At 36.7% G+C, this 26,924-nt stretch overlaps 1 protein-coding gene across 5 annotated transcripts in view; it reads right to left on the bottom strand.

Annotated features, from left to right (window-relative positions):
* Positions 1–26,924, bottom strand: part of NCOA6 (nuclear receptor coactivator 6) — a 67,136-nt gene that overhangs the window by 35,577 nt on the left and 4,635 nt on the right. For all 5 annotated transcript variants that reach the window (XM_072631318.1, XM_072631321.1, XM_072631319.1 and 2 more), the window contains exons 2-6: positions 17,139–17,206; positions 14,614–14,895; positions 10,231–10,386; positions 4,809–4,931; positions 614–742 (exon numbers count right to left, since the gene is read on the bottom strand). In XM_072631318.1, the coding sequence (XP_072487419.1) occupies positions 614–742; positions 4,809–4,931; positions 10,231–10,386; positions 14,614–14,848 (643 nt within the window). In that variant the 5' untranslated portion in view covers positions 14,849–14,895; positions 17,139–17,206. The remainder of the gene's footprint in view (positions 1–613; positions 743–4,808; positions 4,932–10,230; positions 10,387–14,613; positions 14,896–17,138; positions 17,207–26,924) is intronic.

Consider the following 26,924-nt stretch of genomic DNA (forward strand, 5'->3'; position numbering starts at 1 on the left):
AAAGTACATCTTCCTCTTTTTTGCAGAAGTAGGGGACAATAAATAAGGAACATATATATGATGTCTTTTTCAATATGTTGGTTAATTTTGCTGAATTTTTGTTTCCTCTTTTGTATTCCTTATTGTAAGACAGCTTTTTGTAAGGGGGTGGGAGAAGGGATATAGTGGGATATAGATACAAATAACAATTTATTATTTTAAAAAGAAATGTTGAATTATGAAATGATGAGCTGCAAGATTCCATCAACTACTACAATATCTATTCAAAGGCTTAAAAATATGTAATCAATGGTTCAAAAAGATAAATACCACATGTTCCCTTCCCTAGAAACATACAAGTATAAACAGACTAACAAAGCACTTATCCTTTCTGGGTCTCATCTGTAAAATGAATGGGAAAGACTCAATGACTTGTAGGGTTCCTTCTAACTCTAAATGTATGAATCTATGATCCACTCATTTTGACTTAATTTTTTCCTTTTCACTTCTCAACACACTCTTAACCTAAACAAGTGAGGGGGAGCTCAGCACAACCAAGAGTTGGAGAGTACTACATGCTACCACCTGATGCCATCCTGAACTTCACAATGGACTTTATACTTGAGTTCATTACCTGACTGTGAAGCAGGTCGGGGTGCTCTGGTCTGCAGCTCTGGGTTAGCACCAGCTGCTATCATGGAAGAAGATACATTTCCACCCTGGGACATCATAACAGCTGCAGGATTGTTCATCCTTATTAATCCTACAAAAAAATTTGGAATCCATTAGTTTTTCTCAGAGGAAAGTAATAACTTAAAACCATCCTCAAAAATGCACATTTCCAGCGCACTTCAAGGTTAAGTAAGTGTTATTGTTATTTTTAATAACAACCCTCTGAGGTAGGCAGTATAAGTATTATAATTCCCCCTTTTACTGAAGAAGAGGAAACTGAAGATCAGATGAATTGGCTTGCCAAGGGGCAAGCAGCTAATAAGTATCAGAGTTGGGACTTGAATACAAGTCCCTTGATTCCAGTTCACTCTTCACATAAAACATGCTGCCTCATTCAATTCAATAAACATTTATTAAGTTATGGACTATGTACTATATGTTGCTATTATGTACTATTCTAGGGATGCAAAGACAAAAAACAAAAAACAGTCCTTGCTCTTAGAAAGCCTACATCCTACTAGTGGGATACAAAAGACATACAAATAAAGTATACAAGGAAACCTAAAGAGGAAAAAAAACACTTAATAACTTAGGATGCAGTATAAGAGGTCAAGAAAAACTTGATAGATAAGGATACCTACGATGAGTCTTAATGGAATAAAAGGATCCCAAAAAATATAAATATAAACGAAGTACACTCTAGAGACAGGAGATGGCTTATGCAAATACAGAGGCAAAAAATGAAAGAGTCAAGTTCAGAGACAAGCTATGAATGGGACATAAAAGGCATAAAAAAAGAGTATGAAGTAAGGCTAGAAAATTAGGGTGCTGGTCAAGTGAGTTGAAAGAATGTTATTGATGCAAAGAACATGATAGAAGTAGAATCAGCAAGACCCAGCAACTGATGGGGATGTGGTGAAATAGAGGATTACTCCAAGAGTAAGAATCTTAGAAATGAGGACTGTAGTGCTCTCAAAAGTAACAGGAAAGTTTGGAGGAGAAATAAGAAGAGACAGGCTTAGAAGTCATTTTTCAAGGGCTAACAAATGAATAGATGATCAAGTAAAATCAGCAAGTGTAGATGATTCTTTCCATGCATGTGGCAAGAAAAAGGAAGCCATGGGATGAAAAGTTTATTAGTGAGGTGGCAGGGTCAAGTGAGGGTTTTTTGAGCACTTTTGTAAGTAGTTTGGGGCAGTTTGTATGGAGCCAATGGATAGGAAAAGATTAAAGAAACAAATGATTGATGGGATTAGCTTCCACAGAAGAAAGGAGAGGAGAAGAGAGGACCTACAATAGACATAGAAGGGTTGACTTTGGAAAGAAGATTAATCTGTAAGGAGGAAGGGGCTGAGTAAAGATGTAAAGAAGTTTTAAAATATGGAATAAAAGAGAAGGAGGGATTAATGGATCACTTCAATTTCCTCAAGATACTAAGAGGATAAGGAATGTTAGGAGAAAATAGCTTAGAGGAGCTGGAGGACTGAGGAGAAAGAAGTCTGGAACTACTGCTGAATCAGGTGGAAAGAACAATAGAGAAAGAAAAAAAATTATTCGATACAATGACAGTCCAGTTGAGATAAGATAACATGAGAATGGAATGGACTCAGTTGGCAAAGAAGTGTGACTTTCTTCAGCATAATGACTGAGAGAAGTAGAGGACAAAGTAGTTAGTCAAGGGTGGAGGACAACATGCAGCTGAATTAACTACAGAGTGCATACTGTTAAGTAAGACCAGAACAAGGATAATAAATTGGGAGAATAGGAAGGGATACAGGGAGTGAAGTTTGAGGTGAAGATGAAGAACAGGAGTGAGGCAGAAATAGAAGATGTGCTGGGAGCTCTTTTTAGACAACTGCGCTTGCTTGCTGATCCATCCCATAGATGACACATCCTCAAAACAGGAAGTAATGAACAACAGCAGTGAGTGGATGATAATTTATTGTATCTAAGTGTTGTTCAGTTTCTGACTCTTTGTGATCCCACTTGGGGCTTTCTAAGCAAAGATGCTGGAGTAGTTTGCTATTTCCTTCTCCAACTCATTTTATAGATGAGGAAACTGAGGCAAATGGGATTAAGGGACCTGCCCAGGATCTCTTAAGCTATCAAGTTGTCTGAGGCCAATTTTGAACTCAAGTGTTCCTGACTCTAGGGCCCAGCACTCTATCCACTGCACCACCTAGTTGCCTTATTTCTAACTGCCTATTTACTACCTCAAACTGTATGTCTCACAGATCTCTTAAATTCAACATGTCCAAAAATGAATTCATTACTTTTCTTTCCAACCCTCCTCCCTTCTTTCTAACTTCTCTATTAAGGTTGAAGGTACTACCATCCTCCTGGTAACCCAGGCTCCCAACCTAGGGGTTATTCTTCATGTTCAATCCATTGCCAAGTTTTGTGATTTCTATATTTAAAAGCTCTCTCCTTCTATGCCCCTTTCTCTCTCCTGACACTGCTACCACCCTGGCATAGGTCCTCATTACTTCACACATGAACTGTTGCAATAGTCTGGTAGTTGGTCTCCTTACCTCAAATTTCTCCCCACTCCAGTCCACCCATGGCTCTGATGTCAAAATGATCTTCCTAAAGTGCTTATCTGACCATATCATCCCTTATTTAATCAACTCCAGCCACTCCCTATTCCATCCAAGATAAAATACAAAATTGTTTGGCTTTTAAAACCCTTCACAAACCTTACTTCCCTCCACATGCTCCAACCCAGTGTTGCTGGTCTACTCCCTGTACATGGTACTCTACCTCCTAGCTGCCGGTGTTCTCCCAGGCTCTCTCTTCGATGCACAGAAAAGGAAATGTACCTCTCCCTCCTGTATTCTCTGATTTCCATGAAGTCTTAGCTCAAGTCCCACCTTTTGTAAAAAGCCTTTCCCAGTCCTCCTAAATCTTAGTTTGTTCCCCCTGATATTATCTCTAATTTATCCTGTGAACATTCTATTTCCAAATAATTCTTTACTTATGATCTTCGCCATTAGAATGTGAGCTCTTTGAGGACACAAACTTTTTGCCTTTCTTTGTGCCCCAGTGATTAACACAGTGCACTGCATATAGAAGGTGCTTAGTAATTGCTTGTTAACTTGTCTTACTTGCTACAATTATCCCTTAAGAATAAGCATAAAAATGTTTCACAGGCTCCAAAGAAAACACAGAAAGATTTATATAATATGTTACAAAGTGCAGCATCAAGAAAACAATATATACAATGACTACAGAAAGACTTAAGAGCAAATGCTACAAAATTATATAAAACCCAAGTATGGCTCCAAAGAAGAGCTATGAAGACACCCCCACATATTCCCCATCTCTTCACAGAGAGGTGGAAGGTCCAAGGATGTGGGGTACACTGAAAATATTTTTAAGACTTTTTCAATGGATTGATAAGTTCTGTTGATTTTTTTCTTTTTAAAAAAGTTATTATTTGTTATATGGAATGGCTCTCTAAGAGAGGAAAGGGATACTGGGGGAAATTTTGGTAATCCAAATAAAAGATACCAAGAGAATTTATTTTAAAATGAAAGAAAACACTGTACACAGAAAGAATATTATTTGTTTATGGAGAGGAAGAAGAATAATAGGGAAAATTTTAGTGATGTTTAAAAATAAAATACATCAAACTTTTTTTGAAAATCCGATTCTTCAAATATTCATGTGTAATATATTATAACACATATACATTGTACTTGAAGATTAAGAATTAAGCGCAATGGGAAATTTCATTAGTCAATTTCATTGGTCAGTCACCTTTGTGAATAGAAGAAAAGTAGCAACAGAAAACTCCCAAAAAACATAAGCTTCACTGCAAGTCATTCAGATGAATTACATGATAGAATTGGTTGATTTTCTTCCCTCCCCCCACACTTCCTTGTTTTGGTTTAGATGAAGTCAGTATTACATTTAGTTTGCATTTCACTGAGAATGCTAACAAATTCACAGAGGATGCTGAAAACTGACAACTGGTTGTTTCTTAAAAAAATATAGACAATATATTACACATTATGTAAGCCAATAATATTATATTAAATGTTAACTATATTGACATTCTTTTCCTCCCATAAATGATACAGCCAAGCAAAAATGAGTCCTAGAGAGTTTAAGTGGCTTCTAACAAAAGCACTTTATAGTGATAAGTCCGTTCTTACCTGGACCACTTGCCATGGGAAATCCTGTCTCCATTCTAACAGAATTCCCAGCTCCCATGGGGCCATTCATTCGAACATCTTGGCTTCGATTCTGAGCCAAAGCCAGGTTGATTGCACCTTCACCTGAAAAGGGCAGTCAGGTTGAAAAGGGGAAACTATTTGAATGAGAATAATCAAGCTTCCAAGGTCAATTCTGAGAATGAGCTACATCTTTCCCAACAAACTTAAGTACACAGTCTTAACTGGTTAAATTTCAATCATTTCTACAGGATATGATAATCAGGTAGCTAAATGGTGAAGTGGATAGAGTGCTGGGCCTAAAGTCTGGAAGACTCATTTTCCTGAGTTCAAATCTGACCTCAAATACTTCCTAGCTATGTGACCCTGGGCAAGTCACTTAACTCTGTTTGCCTCAGTTTCCTCATCTATAAAATGAGCTGGACAAGGAAATGGCAAACCACCCTAATATCTTTGCCAAGAAAACAACAAACAGGATCATGAAGAGTTGGACATGAACAAAAAACAACAAAATAATAACTATATAAGGTAGTATTAATTAGGGACAAGGCCGGAACTGTTATCTCACTGACACAAGAAATTCCTGGGTGAAAAAAATTTCAATGCAGAGTTAGCAACTTCTGGGCAACTTACAGTCTCAGAGAGTTACTGAAAGCAATAAGAGATTAAGTAATTTGCCCAGGATCACCCAGCCAGTACACGACAGAGGCAGGACTTAAAGCCAGGTGTCCCTGGCTTTATGATTTGTTCTCCATCCACCCTGCCATCCTGCCTTATACAAGCTAGTATTATATAGGAGTGAAGATATACAGCCTAGAATTCAGTATCATATGGCTCCTTCTGGAACCCTGACCAAAGGGGGTTACTTACCGAAAGTACCATCACGCAGCAAAGCTATTTATCTTAGTGTCTTAGCCCTCTCCCAAACGGAAGGAACCATGTCTTACCTAAACTCTCTCTCCTACGATCTAGCATGTTGCCCTATATACAAAATTCCCTAATTAAATATTTGTTATTATTACAAAAAGAATGCATAACAAAAACTCACTATAATATAGCCAACAGCAGATACCAAAGACAGACAATTAAAATGATATTTCAATATTCTTAATGCTAAATACATTCAGCCCAGGACAATGTTAGAAAGAGTCCTCACATGAATATAGGATGGCTATGTAGCACTAAACAAGGTTCTTGTAATTCTCCAAAGCAGTATATGCTGAAATTAAAATGGAACTCAACAATTCAAAACTGAAATCTGAAAAGGTTACATAAATGTAGATACCATGAAACTTTTCCAAAAACAAGACTTAATTTACTATCTACCAAACTGACCAGTCATCTAAGCAAAGCATTTTAACAGTCCAGTGAGTGTTAAATGGCAGCTTTTATTAAACATAAAAGGCATTAGGTCCAGCAATCTTTAAAAAATAGCTTTTAAAATTAATGACAGCTCTGATAAGGATATGATATACAGAACAGTATACACGGAACTAACACAAATATGTAAGACCAAGGGCCTTTCCTCAATGGTTAAGTGATCAAAGGATATGAATGAACAGTTTTCAAAAGAAGTGCAGACTATTAAGAGCCTTATGAAAGACTGCACCAAATTACCAATAAGAAATAAGAAACACAAAAAAAATCTAAAATTTCACCCCATACCAAACAAACTGGAGATCATATCAAAAAGACAGGAGTGGTCTTAGAAGTATTATAGAAAAATAAGCACACTAATATATTTTTAGAATTGTGAACTGGTTCGACCATTCTGAAAAGCAATTTGTAATCATGCAAGAAAAGTCACTAAAACTGTCTAGACCCTTTGGCTGCACATATATGCCAAGAAGTCGGTTACAAAAGTTCCATACACACCAAAATATTCAGAGCAGCACTCTTTGTGCTGCAAAGACTGAAAATAAAGTAAATGCTCATTAAGTGGGTAAGAGTTAAATAAATTATGGCATATGGATGTCATGGAATATTATTATGTCAAAAGAATTCAGAGAATCACAAGAAGACTGTTGAAATGATTCAGTGAAGTAAGCAGAACTAGGAAACGAACTTATACAATAACAATATAAATCGAAAAAAGAAAGAAAAAATGAAGTTGAACTAAGCTTGGCTCCAGAGAAGAGATGAGAAAATGTACCCCTCTCTTTTCTTTGTAAATATGGGGTACCATGGATATGGAATACTCTATATATTGTTGGATATACTGATCTGTTGTTCAGTTTTGCTTTTCCTGCCTTTCTTTTTTATTTTTTGTTACAAAGACTGTCTAGCTCACTGTGAGGGTGGAATGTACAGGGATATATTTGGAAATAAAGATGATATAAATAAAACTATCAATAATAAATTTAAAAATGAAATAAAATTAGTGATAAGTAACACGTGAAGTCACTAAGAAGAAATTGCTCTGGGAGCACTAGAATGCAAAATTTCCAAACTTAAAAGCCCTCCACTAAAATATAAAAATCAAGGTACACAAAGTCTTGCAGTTATATGATTTTATGAAGTAGAAAGGACCTCAAGTATTATCTAGTTCAGCTTCTTCCCAATATAGGAATTACCCTCTGTAATATTCCTGAAGAAGAATCATTTACTTAGTGTCTTCAGAAGAAATTAATTTGTGTAATGGCAATCAAATTAGGATCTTTTGCTGTTCTTGTTTTACTAAAAGTGCCTGTGAATAAAATGATGGGGGAAGATCTTTCCCACCCATTGATGGACCTGCCTATTGTGGGAAATTAGATTAGGGGAGTTGTTTTGTAGAAGGATCCCAAGTATCTTTTGTTTTTTCTACTGAGGCACTGAGTCAAAGGGTTATGTCCTCTGGCTGTAAAAAATGTATAAATACTCTGAGGGTGAGGTTTTACTTTGGGGCTTACTGACTGGAAGTGTTTCTTTGGCCAGAGAGATTCTGGGAAGCCGCTAAGGAGCTGGGCCCCCTCACCCCCAACCCAGAAGTTGATGCTGCTCCCTCTGGTAACTGTGTATGTTAAGTAATGGTCAGACATCCTAGAAGCATGTCCATTGACTTTTGATTTCTCTGTATTTTTTCTGACATTCTGATTTTCTCTGATACCTGTGCTTGATTAAAGTGACAGTTAACCCCCTGAAAGTTGCTTTCCTTTTATGAATGCAGATCTAAGAACCTGTGATAGCAGACACCACCCCCCCCCCCCGCCTCGTGTATGTTGGGATGCTTACTGTTACAATTTTCTAGCTCCTAAGTTTTTTCTATGAATCAGATAAGCCCCATGGATAAATGAATCCCTCCCTATGACACTAATAGACACAAAGTATGCTAAGGCCATTCATAATCTCTCTGTTTTGGGCATTAAATGTACTACTTCCCAATCAGTAGAATGCTCTGATGCATAAATAAAATAAGGTGTACATATGGAACAGGCTGGACAGAGTGTCAGGACTGGCACCATGGAGGTATATATATAAAGTGGTTGCAGTGAGAAGTATAGGTAAACAAATAACTGTTCCCCATTGTTCTCAATAATTTCATAAATGTGTTATAGTTTTTCTTAAAGCTGGAAAATTTCATATACTCCTCTGGCAAAAAGTTTGAATTCTGAGTCCTGAAGAAAAAATGTCAAAAAGGCCTCCATTCACCTTCTTCTTTGTTCTTTTCTAGCAGAGACAACCCAAACAGAACTTAACCCAAAAATGGTCAACCTCTTATCAAGGGATCCTTATAGAAGGATTTATTCCCAAGGCAAAGGAGTTGAACTAGATAACCTTTCAGGTCTCTCCCAGTCCTAGAATTCTAGACAATTATTGCAGTGAAAGACAATATCCAGATGGGATTTACCTCCCTCTACCAAACTTGGTGTCAGATACCATTTCTTGAACTGAAATTTAATTAGATACTCAAAGCTGAAGAAATTTTATCCCTTAAATTTGAACTAGATATAGCAATTATTAAAAATTAAATCCAGAAAGGAAAAAAAATTCATTTACCAAAGTATTATTTACTGACTTTTGTACAAGGAGAAATGGTCCATACATGAAACAAAGGAGTTCCAAAGAATAAACCATGTGGTAGTTTATCCAAATTTTCTTTCCAGGAAAATAGCCCCATCTTGTGGACAGAGAGAAGCACAGGTGACTAGAGTTTAAAAACGTGGCAATGAAGATTTCTTGACCTTCCTTACTCTGCAACCAGTTATGTAAGCTGTATGTAACCAGCTGATTAAAATACGGTGTTAACAAAGCCAAGAAAGTTACTTTATTCTGTTACAGTCAAACCTGTGTTGGTTTTTGGTCACACTAACTGTGTGACTGTGGCCCACTGTGTAAACTCTCTGGGACTCAGGTTTCTCTACTGTAAAATAAAAAGGTTTGGATCATAATCTCTAAGATTCCCTGCAGCTCTAAAATTTTTGTGAGTCAATCTTACTTACAAAGAGAAGAGCAAGAAAGTAAGCAGAACAACCAGTGCAAATTCATCCTCCACTACTAAAAAACTGAATGTTCACACTATACTGACAACATAACCAGTAGTATTAATTTTGTGTATCCAGGAAGGTACCTGTTTGGCTGCTAGAGGGATAAGGACTTATCTACAGAAGCCCCTATCACTACTATTATAAAGGAGCAACCTTTGTAGCAGAGTTTGTCTGAAATTGTTATTAGAAAGTATAAAATTAAGTGAATAAAAAGAAAAATTCTCAAGTTTTTCCTGCTTTTCAAGAGAAGGAAGAAAACCATGAACATATTCAGTATGCTAAAGCCAGGGTCTGTTAAATACAGTTAAAATTCCAAAGTACCCTGACAAAGTTATTAAAGCACTAGTTCTCAATCTTTAGCCATAACTTGGTCAGACTGCCAAGAATCTACAGCAAAGTTATAAATGATTCTTACTGTTCTCCAATGTTACTCCAAACATGGATATGGAAGGATGCGAAGTGACAGGCTGAAGGAGAGGATGGTCTCCCAGCCATAGCAGTATGATGGTACTGCCTCTTTCTATTAGCAAAGCAAAAGTGGTACTTGTCTGAACCCTTGGGGATCACAGGGCAGAGAGAAGGGGGAGCAAGTGGCCTAAGGTTTGCTGTGCACAGACCCTAAAATTAGAAAGTTTTGACTAAATCATGACAACCATTGTTATACCCATGAATTTTATCACTCACAAATGCAGTATAGTTGGATCCCAAAGGGGACTGAATAGCAGAGTGACAAAAGAACACTCAACCCATCTTCTACTCTTAGCTGCTAAAACAGAAAACATAGATTGGTTTATGATCTGGCCATCATTCAACAGGCCTGACAATTATATAACTTAAAAATATCTATAAAGGCTTTCTACAATGAAGGCTTTCTATTCCTGGTGATTCCTACCACTGCCATAACTAAAACTACCAACACGAGCAAATGGCAGAGATACCTTCAATCTGAACGGAGAGAATTCCTAAGTCCCGGAGTTGCTGATTGTTGTTCTGAGCCAGAATTCGTAACCGCTCTGCAGCTTCCCGGGGGATGCTAAATGTAACACGGACACTGTTCCAAGGTTCCACCTTCTGTACTTTGAGCTTGTTGGATTCTTGGTTAAAAGAGAAATTGGAAAAAAGTGTCAGCCATGGAAACGAGCTCAAAATGCTCTTCCCAGTCATCTCCTCACAATGATGCCTACATTTTAGTTATAATCATCCTTGGCTTCCCACTACAACCTTGGATTCTGCTTCTCAGCCTCTTGATTCTAAGAGGTGAAAGAAAGTCTGCTCATCTTCTCTGGAATGAAGCCTCCCCAAGATGCTGCCTCATATATACACCTGGCCCTCCCTTTCTAGTTCCATTTTGTGAGTTATCTTTCCTCTTTAGAATGAAGGATTAAGATCAATGAATATCTTGCTTGCTTCTATTTGTAACTCCCGTGTTAGCATAGTGCCCAGCACACAAAAATATATGCTTTGTCTGTCGATCTGGGTAAGTAAGAAAGCTTGTGACACCTCTTCCATTAAACTACCATCCTTTTCTGCCAAGCTTCATCATAAAATCTTCATGGCAGTACAGAAAACCTCAGGGGCAAGAAATGTTAAAGCATTACAATATATTGCCATTACAATCCTCAAAGTAGAAAAGTAAGGCTGAAGAGAAGGGACAGTCCCAACAAACTGTAAGAAACCTTTGTTACTAGAGAGTTTGACTTTACATGTCTTAAATGCAATTTTCTTCATTGAATCTCTCCTCATCCTTTAAGTCAGAAGTACTATTTCTTTCCTGGGACATCACATAGCACTTTGTACTTCTCATGCTCTCATCATATTCTATTATGCTTTATGGTTATTATTACATAGTTATATATGTGTTCTTTCCTCCATTAGATTGTGAAGGGCTATGACTTATTTGTTTTTTGTATTTCCTCCAATACCAAACACAGTGCTCTGTACCTGGTAGGCATTTAATAAATAGATGAGTGAATAATGTATTTCTCAGTCTAAATAATAAACAGCAGACATTTCAAATTACCTGTAAAAGTCTGTAATTTAGACATCATTCATTTAAATTCCCAATCTCTCCAATTATTCATTCATTCATAAAAGCATTTATTAAGCACTTAAAATGTGCCAAACACTGTAGTAGGCAACAAGGGTTATAAAAACAAGAACAAGACAACTTCTGATTGCAAGAAACTTATACTCTATTGGGGGGAAACAACATAAGCACAAAAATATAAAACTCCATACAAAGTAAATAAAAAGTAATTTTCAGTGGATTATTGGGGATCAAATACAAGGGGGAATCAAGATGGGCCCTTTGTAAGCTCATTTAAGCTGAGCCTTGCAGGAGCTAAGAATTTGGAGTGAGAGGTGAGAAGCAAATACCTTTCAGGAAGAGGTAATAAAAAAATGAAATATCCCAAATAGGGAATGGCAGGTTAGGCTGAAACGGAGAGTGTAAAATAAGAATGTACAAAAAGTCTAGAATGGTGGTTGAATGCAGAAGGACATTAAATGGCAGAGTTGTTCACTTTTTTTAGTCGTAGAGGCAAGAGGCAAAGCAATCACATGCTGGATGGATAAGAAAATGAGAGTAGAGGCAAGAAAATCAACTAGGAAGATACTAAAATAGTCTAGACAATAAGTGAGATGGGACTGAATTTGAGATGTGACCATGTATAAGTAGAGGGAAGGGGACAGATGTCAAAGGTGTCATGGAGATAGAATTAACGAGACTTGGCAACAAACTGGATACAAGGCATGAGAGAAAAGAATTGCAAACAACTCCTCAGATGCAAACCTGGATGACTAGAGGGACAGTGGTATGCTCAATAGAAATAGGGCAGTAAGGCAGAGGAGGGTTTTCAAAAACAAGTCTTGTTTTGGATACACTGAGGTTGAGATGCCCATGGGGCATAGCCAATAGGCAGCTGGTTATGTGCAACTGGCATTCAGGAAGAGACTAAGTCTGATTATACAAATCTAGGAATCATCTACATATAAGATGAACCCACACTACAGTGAATTATTCCAGATTTGGGAAGTTTCATTGTAATGAAGCCTGGGGAAGTAGGTTATATTACAATATAACATAGCCTTAGCTCAAGACTTAGGACCAGGAAGAAGAGGGTTTGAGTCTTGGCTCTGCCACTTATTAATTACAACAGTAATGTGGTTGTTTTTTATTTTGAGCTGAAAAGGGTCTTAGATGTCAGGTAATTCAATTGTCATCTAGTAGATGAAGAAACTGAGACACAGGCAAGTCAAGTGACCCACCCAAGGTCACACAGATACCAAGTAACAAAACTGGGATTAAAATCCAGGTCCTTTAACCCTTAATCCAGTACTTTTTCTACTGCACAATAGTAAGACCCTGGGCTAGTTATGTAACCTTTTTAAGTCTTAGTTTTCTAACTGGTAAAAAGGGAGATAATCATGACTATATACTGTCTACCTTACAGGATTATTAGGAAAATTTCTTTGCCTACTAGAAAGCATTACATAAATATAAGTTATTATTAATGAAAACTAACTTAGTTTAAATTGAATACACAAATCGAGAATAGTGAGTGAAAGAGAGAATAAAGACTTACAATAAGAGGTAAGTTTTAAAGGAAGCAAGGAGGTAGTGAAATAAAAAAGTGAATTCTAAAGAAAAAGTTGATCAAGAGAAGGTAGAGACAAACAAGAGCATGTGAATATTAGACTGAAGTGACAGTACAAAAACAGAACTGAAAAAAGGCAATACATAGGCAATAATAAGGACTAAGGTAGGCAAGAAGAAATATATTGGTAGTAATGCCAGGTTCACAAATTTAGATTCAATACATGGAATACTTCTAAGTTCTTGAGTGGGAAGTGATAGATGGAAATGCCATTATGATATAAGGAAAACAGATAGCAACAGAACTAGGAGTTTGGAAACCTGGATTCTAGTTCAGACTCTTCAGTATCTCACTGCAGGACTTTGACAAGTGACATCCTTTCCCTGGACCTCAGTTTCTTCCTTTCTATAAAATGCAGGCATTGGACTAAATGAGGTCAGAAGTTCCGTCTAGGTTTTAAATTCTATCACTCTTAGACTCTTAAGTTCCAATTTGTAGGATGGAAGGCCATCCTACCCTTAGTCACACTACAGCTGGTCCAATGGGGGCTCTAATAAGGATAGTATATTATAATGGGTAATCATGTTTGAGGTTAAGTGCTGAGCTTGACAACTTCTAAGGTTGCTTCCAACATTAGAGTTCTATGATTCTTTGAGCAGAGCTCTAGTGGGGCTAATTTAAAAGACTGCTCCGGGCTCTTAGAATGTCTGTCACTGAGTCTGCTGGGACAGGATAAAATCTTAAGCTGAAATAAAAATGACCCTCCCATTACTGGCTCCAGGAAAGGCTTTAAGAACATGAGCCCTACAGAAAGCATTAATCAAACTCTCCTGAGAAGAAGATCAAAGATTTTCAGAGATAGCACACATTTATGCAAATGTAAGGGTCATTCAGAAGTACGGAATTGCCTAAAAACATTTTCTATTTTAGCACAAACACTCAAGAACTAATGCCACTATTTTAAATTTAGTCATTTTGTAAAATTTCTTAAAAATTGTCAAAAAACAGGGATTCTATATCTTAATAAGTCAGCAAAGTAATGCCAAATGCACCAACTTAACATGATCTAACAGCTGCTTTGTGAATAAAAGGATTCTTAGTATATAATACACTACGTTGATAAATGTCACTGACAAATACAAGGTTCTGAATACATGTGCTAAATAACTGCTAAAGGAGTTGGTTGAAAACATCCAAATTCCTTGAAAAATTATTTCTTCTCCATAGAAAACAAATTACATTACAGAAAAGTTAATTAATTCATACTACAAGAAATCGGAATTTGGGCTAATTCTGAGAGGACCTACACTAAAGTCTGCCTTAGTACTGAGAGGCTAATTCTGAGAGGACCTACACTAAAGTCTGCCTTAGTACTAGGGTATTAATGGTAAGCACAATACTTCTAGGAAAATTTTAAGTCGTTAAGAGGACAAACTCTGTTAGTATCCTTTAGTACTTATGTGTAATTATATGTATATAAGCTAACTGATAATTATTCTTATCTAGCAAAACATATTCTAGGCAAAACTCAGCCTAGTTACAATCTCCTATTTGAAAATAACATACCTTAATTTCTTTTTAAATTCTACAATTCAGATTTTTTTTTTTACTAATCCAAACAGTGCCCCAACCCCAGTCACTCCCATATTCCTGTCAATGGGGTCTGATTATATATAATTAAAGACAACCAAATAAACACTGGAAAAGACACTTAAAGAAAATTACCCATATGTAAAAGACTGGGAACATTCTCCAATATGGCATCCAATTTCCATTTCAAGTCTGTATCATCTATATTTCCTTTGAAAGCCATAAAGATAGTAGAATCCCCCAAAATACTGTCATGTTTTGAGTCATCATCTTCCATTCCAGAGTCAAAATCCACCTCTGAGTCTTCCATTGTTGGTGAGCACAAGGAAGTATAAATATCTTCTAAGTTTGGAAGGTCATCCAAAACCATGGTGATGATTATTCAATACAAACACACCAAGCAGACTGTGAGGCAACCTTTTAAAAGAGAGAAAAAAGACAGAATTTTCTCATTGTGCATATATTACAACATATGCTTATGTATTTCAGCTGTATTACAACTGTGAGAGTTGTAATTTATTTGTCAAGCAATAAGGTAGCCTTCCTTCCCCTGCCAAAAAAAAGGAATTAAAAAAATTTCTTTAATTGGAAAATCCCAGTAAGCATAAAAATAACAGAATTAGAAACAAGCATGTTTAAGCCCTCCCTATCCATAACAAGTAAGAGGACTATGGATGTAGAATACTGATTGCACATACTGTCAGTTTAATAAGTTTTACTTAAAAGATCTTCTTTGTTATAAAGAAGGGCCCTAGATCAGGATGGGTGATATACTAGCAAATGAACTGTGCCAAAAACAAAAGGTATCAATAAAACTTTTTTTTAAGTGCTTTAAATTTAATAAGAATATTTTCTTTTATTCCATTTCATGTTACTGTCATAAACATATAGGACATGGGGCAGGGGAGGGAGGAGTAGTGACAGGGTAAATACAAAAAAAAAAATTAAGTTCAACTCCATAAATATTTATTCAGCACCGATCATGTGTCTGGCATGGCATAAACAACACATATCCAGAAGACCAATCTATCTTTTTTCTTCTATATCCATAAATTACACTATTTACCCCATCAGTGAATGAGAGAACAAAAAAATAAGCTGAATGATTTACTCTTGTCTTTTAGGTATATATTTCCTGCCAGCTATTGAAGATTATTTTTCTAAAAAGAGATTTCTTTACTGTTGAAGAGTCTGTAGTTGAATTTACTTCACTCACTTTGAAGCATTCCAGAAAGAATAGTTCTTACCAAACCTTAAAAAAGTACAACCCCTCAGTAGTTGGACTTATAGATTCAGAGGGTGGTAGGGTCATGGCTCATGGCTTAGGTCATGATGGCAGAAAAAATACTGCTCAACAACTAGGGAAGCATGATTTTCCATACTTACCTGTCCCAGCAATAACAATAAGTAGATGTAATTCCCTATTAGAACTAGTACATGTTTCTTTGTTGGCCCACAAAGAATATAGCTATTTCTTAGATTTCTATATTGTGCTTTACAATTTATTAAGCATTTTTGCATTCACTCTCAATTATCTTCACTAGAACCCTGGTGAAATAAGCAGAGCAAAGATAATTATTCCCCCTTCTACAAATAAGGAAATGGGTTCAAAGAGGATCATGCACATAAGTGGAAAAGCCTAGATTCAAATCAAATCAAGGTCTTCTGACTCCAAGTCTAGGGCTTTTCCCATTACCTCATGAAGGTAATTTCCATTATCTCCTACTAGTCTTGGCCAATAATCAAAGTCATTAATTTAGCTCCCACCTTGATGCTGTAGAGCCACAGACAATGAAAAATGAAGTTGGTTATGATTCACAGAATTTAGAGCTGAATGATAATTTTAAGTCCAAACTTCCTTCTTTTATAGATGAGCCCCAGAAAAGTTAAGTGATGTGACCAAGGTTATACAAGCAGTACATAGGAGAGTCAGAATTTGCACCCAGAAAAACAGTCAACAAACATTTATTAAGTACTTACCATGTATCAGATACTGTGCTAAGCTCTGGGAATAGAAAGTAAAAGAAAGTAAAAGATAGTGCCTGCCCTCAAGGAGTCTTAATCAAACAAAATATCTACAAACAAGCTGTTACATATGGGATAAGTAAGAAATAATAAAGAGAGGGATGGCACTAGGATTAAGTGGGGTTAGAAAAAGCTTCTTGTGGAGGATGGGATTTTAGTTGGAACTTGAAGGAGGCAGAGCAGGAAAGGGAAAATGTTGCAGACATGGGGAACAGGCAGAAAATATGCCTGGAGCCAACAGATGGAGTGTCTTGTTCATGAAACAGCCAAGGGACCAGTGTCACTGGATTGAAGAATAATAAAGTAGGGAGTAAGGTGTAAGAAGACAGGTGTTAGGTCTTCTGACTCAAAAGACTGTGCCCTTTCCAAGGCATCATGAGGCCTCTCCAGACAACAAGGTAATAATAATTTTTCTAAAAAAAGGTTCACAATGGTTTCTAGAAATCTTCTTTAGCAAAATGAAGAAAGAACACTTACAGATGCCAAGGGGAGTAAAATTAAGCCTCAAAATCCTTTCAGGAGGGTATTATTGTTAGAATTCTTTTTAGTCAGGGGAAAATGGAGAGATAAAGAAAATAGTCATTGCTTCCTAAACACTCACCCGAAGTCTCTCACATAGATATGATTTCACTTACCAAAATGATGTCTTGTCTTATCATTTAGTCAGACCACTGCCTTTAACTCCAAACAGGCATTTGGGGACCTACATTTTGCAGTAACAGTTGGAAAAAAATCCAGAAAAAAAGGGAAAAATAAAATCATGTTACATAAGTAATTGTTACAATGGTGATGTATATTTACACAGAAATCAATGTGAAGCAAACAAGCTTTTAACTGATGCATTTTCTATAGGTGATGGTTGTAGTATTTTTAAATGACACAAAAAAATCTGATTTTCATAAAGTATGAGAAAAGACCTGTTACTAAGAACTCAATGTGGTGAAGAAACATATAAGGAGAAAATTCCCTCAATTCATTACTAGTGTAATATGGATACTTTCACTTAATCTGGGGACATTTAAATTGTGGCTCCCTTTACCAAGTATAGAAACCTCTAGATCATAGGATAAGTGCATTTTAAAAAAAAAAACAACTCAGTAGCCTAACAAATAAATGACAGTGTCTGTAACAAAATTTTAATGTTTCAGTTTAATTTATAAGGTACAGAGAAAGTACCTAGGAGAATAATAAATATGATTTTTTTCAAAGGGCATAGCCATAAGAGATTTAATATGAGGCAGATCCTATCCTTCCAATCCCTCTCATGAGGTTTTTAAACACTATTATGTATTTCTACTTCTAGTCCAGAGGCCTTAGAGGTTAACTTAGGCAAACCACAGACCAAACCAGAGAAAGTTAGTGTTCCTGAATAGCTGACAAAATGCCTGGGGTCAAGAAATTAGAATTTTAACTGTGGGACACATAGTTAAAACAGGAGATTTCTTCTTTCTTGATTTCCATCTCCAAGTCCCTCCCTCCATGCTTTAAGATTTTCTCTTTCTGAGTCCCCATAATAATTTACACATTTCTTAAATACTAACCTTATACCTGGTATAACTGAAAGTTTCAGCTACCCCTCTTACTATCAGCAAATTGACTTCACCTGTTTGAGCCTCACTTTCTTCATCTGTATAATGGAAGTAATAATAATTACACTACCCACATCATAGGATTTTTGTGAGGAAATTTCTCTGTAAATTATAAAGCATGATATAAGTATGATGATATTACTACTATGCTCCATGAAGGGGAACAATGCCAAATTCATCTCTCTATCTAATACAGTACTTAACCCGAGACTGTGCACATATTAGACAATTAATAATTATATGTTGAATCAAACTGACCAAAAAAAAAAAAAGGCTCAGGGAACATCAACTTCTAAGGCCAATAATCTTATCATCTTAGCTAAATAAAGAATTAACTTCCATCTTAACACAGATTGACATATGTGGTTAAGAATTTGGCCATGGCACATTAGGCCTGAAAGACAAAATCAAAAGCTCAAAGGCATTAATTATCTCCCTCATACTAGATGCTATATTAGAAGGATAAATATCCTGAAGTATAATAAATGTTACAATCTTCCAGATCACTAAATAAAGTTTATAGTAGTCTTAGAATTTTTATCCTTTATGGCCCGGTAACAAAAAAAGCAAGATATTTTTAACACATCATCAAAAAGTATCAAAATATAGTATAGGTTCTAGGAACCATCTATTTGTCCTTTTTTTCTTAATGGGACCAATGATTTCATTTTCATAGGGAACTTCTATTTCCTTTCAATGATTTTCCCAGGGACACAAGGCCAGTATGTTTGGCGAGAACTGAACAATGGTTTTTCTGACTCTGAGGTCAGTTCTCTATACACTACACCAGGCCTGCACAACCTGTAGAGCGTGTTCTCTACATTTTTCTCAGGCTGCCAGAAATCCTTTGGCAGGCTGCAAGTTATGCAGGGCTTCACTATGCCATGCTGCCTCTCAGGATAATAAAATATTCTTATCACTTAAACAATCAACACCTCCAGGTAAATTGAGTAAAATTCAACAGATACTACTACATATACAACACTCTGCTAGGCTAGGAAAGTACAAAGATAAATTAGACACTTATCTCTGTCTTTGCAGACCTTACAGTCTTGGCAGGTATATGACACTTATACAAATGACCATAATACAAAACAGAATAAGGGAAGTGCACAAGAACTATAAACCAATTGTTTCCCAAGCTCCATCGAGGGAATTGAAAAACTTCATTTCTCAACAGGGGAATCAGGAAAGATTTGAAGGAATGTGTGGGTCTTGAAAGATGGGAAGGCTTTCAAAAGGTAGAGATGAGGTAGAGAAAGGGGAAGTTGATAAGAGGGTATTTGAAGCACAGATAGTTGAATTAGTAAAAGCCTGGGGAAAGCACAGGACATAAAAAAGGAATGAGGAATAGTTCAGTTGGCTGGAATATAGAAAGGAAATTATATGAGAGTTGAGACTGGTCTAGAACAGTAGGGTGGCACTAGAAAGGCAGTGTAAGGCCCTATGCTTAGTGATAATGTCAGTAACACTCAGATCCTGCCCTGTGCCTCTTTTTTCTCTAACAATAATTGCTAAGAATTAATTGTACACAAAAACAATTCCTTTGCTCATATTCCTCAGCTGTTATCCTCCTTTAAGCACAGAATTTCTAGAACTTAAAATCTATAAAGCCTATATCCAACATAGATGTAATGAAAGCTACTGAACAAGATGGACATATCTTTTCAGTAATCATATAAATTGTAAATAAGTTCAGCTTCCACCTGCTTGTTGAGAACTGCCAGGGAATTCATGTCTCAAATGCTCAAAAAAAGAAAAGAATACAGGAGGATCAGGGAGAATCCTAAAATCACAAAGTCCTAATATTAGAAGACAGATCAGAGGGTATCTTGTCCAAGATACCGAAGCAAAAATCTCTTCTACAACCTCCCAGCAAGTCCCTGAATCTATGCTGAATTATCTTTGATAATAAGGACCTCAAACTTCAGAGACAGCCCATTTCATTTTTAAGTAACTCCTAATAGTTAGAGAATTTTTCCTTACTGAGTTGAAATCTACCTTCCTATAACTTTTGCCATATATCCTTGTTAGCTCCACTGGATACCATGGAGGATAAATCTAATCATTCTTCCTCATGACAATCCATCTTGTGGATTGAAACCAGAGTACAATAGTGGCTATCTCCTTATCAACTTACATCATTTTTACTGCAGGAGAATGCTGGGAGAAGAATGACAAAGTAGCAGGAAAAAAAATTTCATCTAATTTCATGGCCTGGGAAATTTACTGGCTTCATCATCCCAAGGAAGATCCTAACCACCAAATGAATATGTCTGTTAGCCCTTCAGAGGTATAAGGGAAGAACAGAGGATCCTACATCAGAATTCTTTGGATAGAGCTTAGAAATTCAAGAAACCTAGTGAAGTTATCTATTCCAATCACCACCTGAAACACAAAGCCCTCCAAGAGTCTCCACTTGAAGAGTCTTTATAAATCCCATTTCTCCTCGGCCAATAAGCTTTGCCAGTAAGGCGTGAAGATGACTGGGGAATGCAAGAGAGTGTTTCTGGCCTCTTGTCAATGCTCCTCTATGTATGCTCTGTAAACACTACAGTGCCATGGATTTAGTAGAAACTGAATACATATTAATCAGTTATGATAGGTTTTCTTCTGTTTCACACAGAAAACTATTCTTCACAGTAAATACTTTTATTGCTTCCAGAATACAAACTCTTACAGAATCATTTCCCACTCCAACTTCCCCCAGTGATTTCCTTCCACAAAAGCACTCCAGTAACAATTCTACAACTTCAGATCTTAAGAGAATTGCCTGAGGCACTGAAAGATTAAACGACTTGCCTAGGGCCACAAGGACTTGAATCTGGACCTTTCAGGCCTCAGAGGCTAGATCTCTATGCATTATACCACGCCGCATTCTCTTGCAAAGAATCATAAAGACAAAATTTTAACACAGCATTTGAATGTAACTTATTATTTTTATTACTACAGCTGCAAGTACTCCTAGAGGTCACCTGATTAAATCTATCACTCAAAGAAGGAAACGCTTCTTTAACATTCTCCCTCCCCAGTTTTAAACTCATTTTTTGTTTGCTGCCTTCATTAGAATATAAACTCCTTGAGAGCAGAGGCTGTCTTTCTTTTCATATGTATTAGCATCCTCCACAGTCAGAATGCCCATTCCCACAAGATACAGACAGTTCAGGCTTTTCTGCAGGTCTTTACATAAAGAGATTTAATATGAATTTATGTGAATTTGCCAGGGGAAGGGAAGGGAGGAAATGAAGTGAGAAGGGGCCCATTACATAGTTCAAGGACAAGTGGGGGCCAGAGACAGGAGAAGATGGGCAAGGGTGGGAGAGACCATGGATCATTTAGGGCAGGAGCACAGATAAAGCACCGTTAACAATGGTGGGGGCTTTTGGAATGAGGATTTCTTTCAGATTTATGTAAAGTCAAATTTGTGTAATGCAAATTTACATAAAGTGAGGACAGTCAGTATCAGGAAAAGTCAGTACAGCAGAAAGAACACTGCTGGGTTGAAATCCTACCTACCTTTGTGACCTTGGGGAAATCACTTAACCTCCCTAGATCCTAATTTCCTCATCTGTAAAATTAGGTTGGCCTAAAGATCCTTTCTAGATCTGGATCTACAACTTATCATCCAATTACCTCTCTAAGCCTCAGTTTCCTCACTGGTGGTGCAGTGGATAGAGCACCAGTGCAGGAGTCAGGAGGACTTGAGTTTGAATCTCACCTCAGACACTTGACACTCACTAGCTGTGTGACCTTGGGCAAGTCACTTAACCCCAATTGCCTCATCCTGGGTCATCTCCAGTCATCCTGATGAATATCTGGTTACTGGATTCAGATGACTCTGGAGGAGAAGTGAGGCTGGTGACCTGCACAGCCCTCCCTCACTCAAAACAAAGTCAAGTGCAAGTCATGTCATCATTTCTTTGATAGCATGGTCTTTGGCAACGAAGGATGAACAAACACACACACTGGTAAAAAGAAAGCTCCATGATTTCTAAGGTCCCTCTAAGCTCTAAAATCCAGACTCTGCACATACTTTTGTTTGAATATTTTCTATGGAAGCACTCCCACCCCACTTATAAATTTGTTTAATTTCTATACAGTTCTTCCTGACATTTAAACATAACCCATCTCTCTTAAAATATGTACAATAAAAACACCTACATTTGTACAGTGCCCTCTACAAATAGTTAAAAAGAACTTTATCTTATTTGATCCGTGAATATGTCAGGGTGGTAATACTAACCCCATCTCACAAATTAGATAGTGAGAAAGGTCGAGAGATCAGGAAACCAAGTCGAAGACTTTTTTTTTTTTTTATTAATATGTACCTTCAGATACTTAAAAACTGCCTTCACATTTCCTTGGACTGTTTTTTCCATTACAGTTGAGATAAGACAACATAGTTCCTAAGCCCTCACTATCCTTCACCCTCAAGGATGTCTCCTATTTCCTACTTTTTCCAAATTATCTTCACTACAAAGAGCTCTACAACAATAATAAAAAGCCCTCCTTTATTGTGTCCTATAATGCTAAGCAGTATGGTACAGTGGAAATAATCATGAACTTAGGAGTCAAAAAGGTCTTCATTCCAATGTCATCTTTAATAGATTATACCAATGTGACCCTGGGGAAGTCAGCAAGTCATATAACCTCTCAGAGACTAAGTTTCATTCTCTGTAAAATGGAAGTAATAGTAATCCACTCAGGATTGTTGTCTAAAGATCAAATGACAATGTATATGAGGTGCTTTGCAAACATTAAAGCACTATGTAAAAGCAAATTATTATTTTTTAATCTCATGAACCACTTTATTTACCAAATTTTGCTTGACAATATTTTAGAATTAACCTTAGAAATAGGTTTGTGTTTTTAAATGCCTCCAAACTCACCTGGCAATTCTCTACCTCCACAATCTCCAATTTTCTGGTAGGGCCACCCTCCTTCATCCCTATGTGCCACAAGTTGGCCAGAGAAGACATTCTAAACCCTGAAGATCTCTGCAGCAGGCCAGGAGGGTGGGGGATGGGGAAGTCCTGCAGCTGCAAAGCAGAAAAAAATGAGTCTGCAAAACACTTAATGTGAAACCCAGCTAACCTAGATCATCATATTCATATATGAAAACTGTTGAGGACAACAACTAGCCAGAAAGTGGAACAGATTTATCAGTGTTTCTATAGAGCTGTTCTCATCATTGTGATTACACTGATTCTAGCATCTGAGTACCAACCAGAAGTACCATAAAAAAGAAGCTGAAATGGAGATCAGGAAAATAAAGTTGGAAAAATAACTAACTACACCTGAGGAAATCCTAGCTAAAGACATACAATTTTTAGAAGCACTGAAGGATCCATTTTCCAAATGTTTTAAAGAAGGTAAGATACCAAATGATAAGAAAAAAAAACACAAGCAGTATTATTCTCCAAAAAAAGGCAACTAACTGAGAGGACATCAGCAACTACCAACTCATTTGCCTACTTTCAGATTGCTATAAAATATTAAGAAAATAATGTACATAGACATTAAGGGTAGTAACCTTGATGAATATGAGAATGGAACAGGCAAAGTGCTTTCAATTAAGATTTTCTATTGTGGACCACATTCTTCATAACCACAAAAGTGGCTAAAAAGTATAATAATAGTAACAGTATTAATAATAATAATGGCTAACATTTATATAATGCTATGTGCCAGGCACTGAGCTAAGCACTTTACAAAAATTATCTCATTTGAGTCTTACAACAATGCTGAGAGGTACGTACTATTATTATCCCCTTACAGACGAGGAAACTGAAGCAAACAGAAGTGACTTGTCTAGGGTCACAAAGTTAGTAAATGTCTGAGGCCAAATTTAAACTTGGGTCTTCCTGATTTTAAGTCAGGTACTTCACTGTGATGCCTAGCTGCCAGATTTCTTCTGTTTATTTGTTGTTTTTTTAAAGCATTTGACTAGATAGAGCAAAAAAGTAGGCTACAGGCTATCCTGCAAGGTGTCTCCATCCATATGTAAAACATGTAAGATTATTAGACTGATAAAAATCACAGAAATAACTTTGTTCAATCCTCTCTCAGTCTCAAGTGGCATAAAACAGGAAGACACACATTTAACCAAAGTGTTAGCTCCTGTTATAAAGGATTTTCTGGCAAAATCCCAATGAAAGTGGATTTTTTTTTTTTTTAAATAAATGGTGAGGGTACTCCAGAAACTTCTGTTTCCAGGAAACACTGCACTGATTGCACTGTTTTGAGGCCCCTTCACTGAAATTCAGCAACAGTCAAAAAAGATTTCAAAATTCATGTAAGACAAAAAAAGGTGAAAAATGCATAACACTCCCAGACCATTACATGCTGGTGGATGGGCAGTCCACTGAATTTGTCCAAAATATATCTGTGGACCTGTCAATGAATAATAAAGTAGGCTCAAAATTAAACGGGAGGAAGAAAGAGCTGGACTGCCTTTGGGAAATTGTGTAGCACATTTAATAATGCCTCTATGATAGCACTAAAAACCATCTTTTGAACATCAACATGGCTGGAAATCATGCAATACCACAATGTCCAAAAAAATAAAATTTTCTAGTAACCCAAAGGGTCATTGAGAGAGATGTATGACAGTAATTTATCGTTTGACAAACTCAAAGATCTAAGCTTTGGAGGCAAGAATTCACCATCTGATAAAAATTGCTGGGAAAACTAGAAAGCAGTTCGGCAGAAACTATGCAGAGTTTCTGCCTGAACATCTCATGCTGTATACCAAAATAAGTAAATGATTTAGACATAAATTAGGGGAGCACGGAAAATTTTATTCATCAGTTCTATGAATAAGGGAAGAGTATGTGACCAACAAGATCTGAAGAAGTAAAATGGATAATTTTGATTAGCAAACAAAACCAATACAACCAAGATTAAAAGGAAAGCAGGAAAGTGGAGAAAAAATTTACACCAAGTTTCTCTGACAAAGGCCTCATTTCTCAAATATACAGGGAAGCGATCCAAATTTATAAGAACATATGTCATTCCCCAAATGATAAATGGTCAAATGATATGGAAAGGAAGTTTCAAAAGAAGAAATCAAAGCTGTCAATAGTTACTTGAAAAAATGCTCAAAATGACTAATTAGAGAAACACAAATTAAAACAATTCTGAGGTATCACTTCACACCTATCAGATTGACTAACATGACAGAGAAGGAAAAAGACAAATGCTGGAGATGTGGAAAAATTGGGACAGTAATGCAATGTTCATGGAGTTGCGAACTGATGCAACCATCCTGGATAGCAATTTGGAACTGCGCACAAAGGGCTACCCAGCAAAACCACTAGTAGGTCTCTATGTCAAACAGATCAAGGATATGGGAAAAGGACCTATCTGTACAAAAACATTTATAGCACTTCTTTTTGTGGTGGCAAAGAACTGGAAATTGAAGGGAAATCCATCAACTGGGGAATGGCTGAACAAGGCATGGTATATGATTGTGATGGAATACTATTGTCTCTAAGAAATCAAGGGCAGGATGATTCCAGAAAAATTTTGGAAAGAATTGATGCAAAGTGAAGTGAGCAGAACTAGAAGAATGTTGTACACAGTAACAGGCAATATTGTAGTGATGATCAGCAATTCCAAAGGACCGATGACAACAAATGTTATCTACCTCCAAGAGGGAGAACTGAGAAATCCTGAGTGCAGACTGAAGCATCTTTTTTTCACTTTTTATAGTTTTGTTTTTGTTTTTGTTTTTTGGTGGTAGCATGGCTAATATGGAAATATGTTTTGCATGACTTCACATGTATAATTGACAATATGTTGCTTGCTTTCTCCAAGGGTGGGGGTAGAAATGAAGGAAAGGTGAGAATTTAGAACTCAAAAGTTTTTAAAAATGAATGTTAAAAATAAATTTTAAAAATTTTAAAGAAAAAAACATGGTAGTCAAAAGTAGGCTACTAATTATTAACAATCATAACTTGTGTACAAGTTGTAGCATCAAAGATATCAACCAGGGGATGGGTCAGTCTTGAGATGGCTCTTTTTACCTGTCAAATATAAAAAACCTTTAAAGGACAGTGTCCAGTGCACTGAGTAGACTTATGGGAGGACAAGGACAAAATCCCAAAAAAATATAAATTGTGAATGAGTTATGAGCTGTATCATTAGGGAGAGTACCTACACCAATGTGATTAAAGAACTACTAAAGGCATATCCATCTCACATTTCTCTAGTATTTTAAGATTTACAAAGCACTTTCCTCATAGCCTATGAAGTAGGTAATATGATCATTATCATCACCATCTTACAGATGAGGAAACTGAGGCACTGAAAGGGGAAATGCTCAGTCAAAATGCACACATCTAGAAAGCAAGGATGAAAATTCAGGTTTTCTAATTCTACAAACATAACCACTGTTCTGTTTTACTTTAGCACATTTCCTCTTCCTCTCTGCCCCTGTAAAAGTGGTACAGGTCATTTTGAATGTTCACAATGCAAGGAAGCTGTTGATTAGGAGCTAATATATCCCTTAGCAGTTCTGTTCCATCATCTGGCTTCACAAAGACAGCTGCTTGGCAAGACCCAGTAGTAGAACTGCAGGCTCTACTACAGCCTAGCAGAGGTAGTCCTAAAGCTGGAGACACAGGTATCATTAAGTTGGCCAGAAAATATCTGGGAACTTGGTGAAGAAGGCACTATCAGAACAACAGAGCTAACCAAGATCCTTTTTATAGTAAAAGAGATATGTGACCCTCATTTATCCAACCTAGTGGCCCAGATCCTACATTTAAGCATTCAAGGAAAGATCACATACTTCCATTCCCCCCACCCTTGTTTTCATTGCCCCTTTTC

This window comes from Notamacropus eugenii, chromosome 1, assembly GCF_028372415.1.
Source record: "Notamacropus eugenii isolate mMacEug1 chromosome 1, mMacEug1.pri_v2, whole genome shotgun sequence".
NCBI lineage: Eukaryota > Metazoa > Chordata > Mammalia > Diprotodontia > Macropodidae > Notamacropus > Notamacropus eugenii.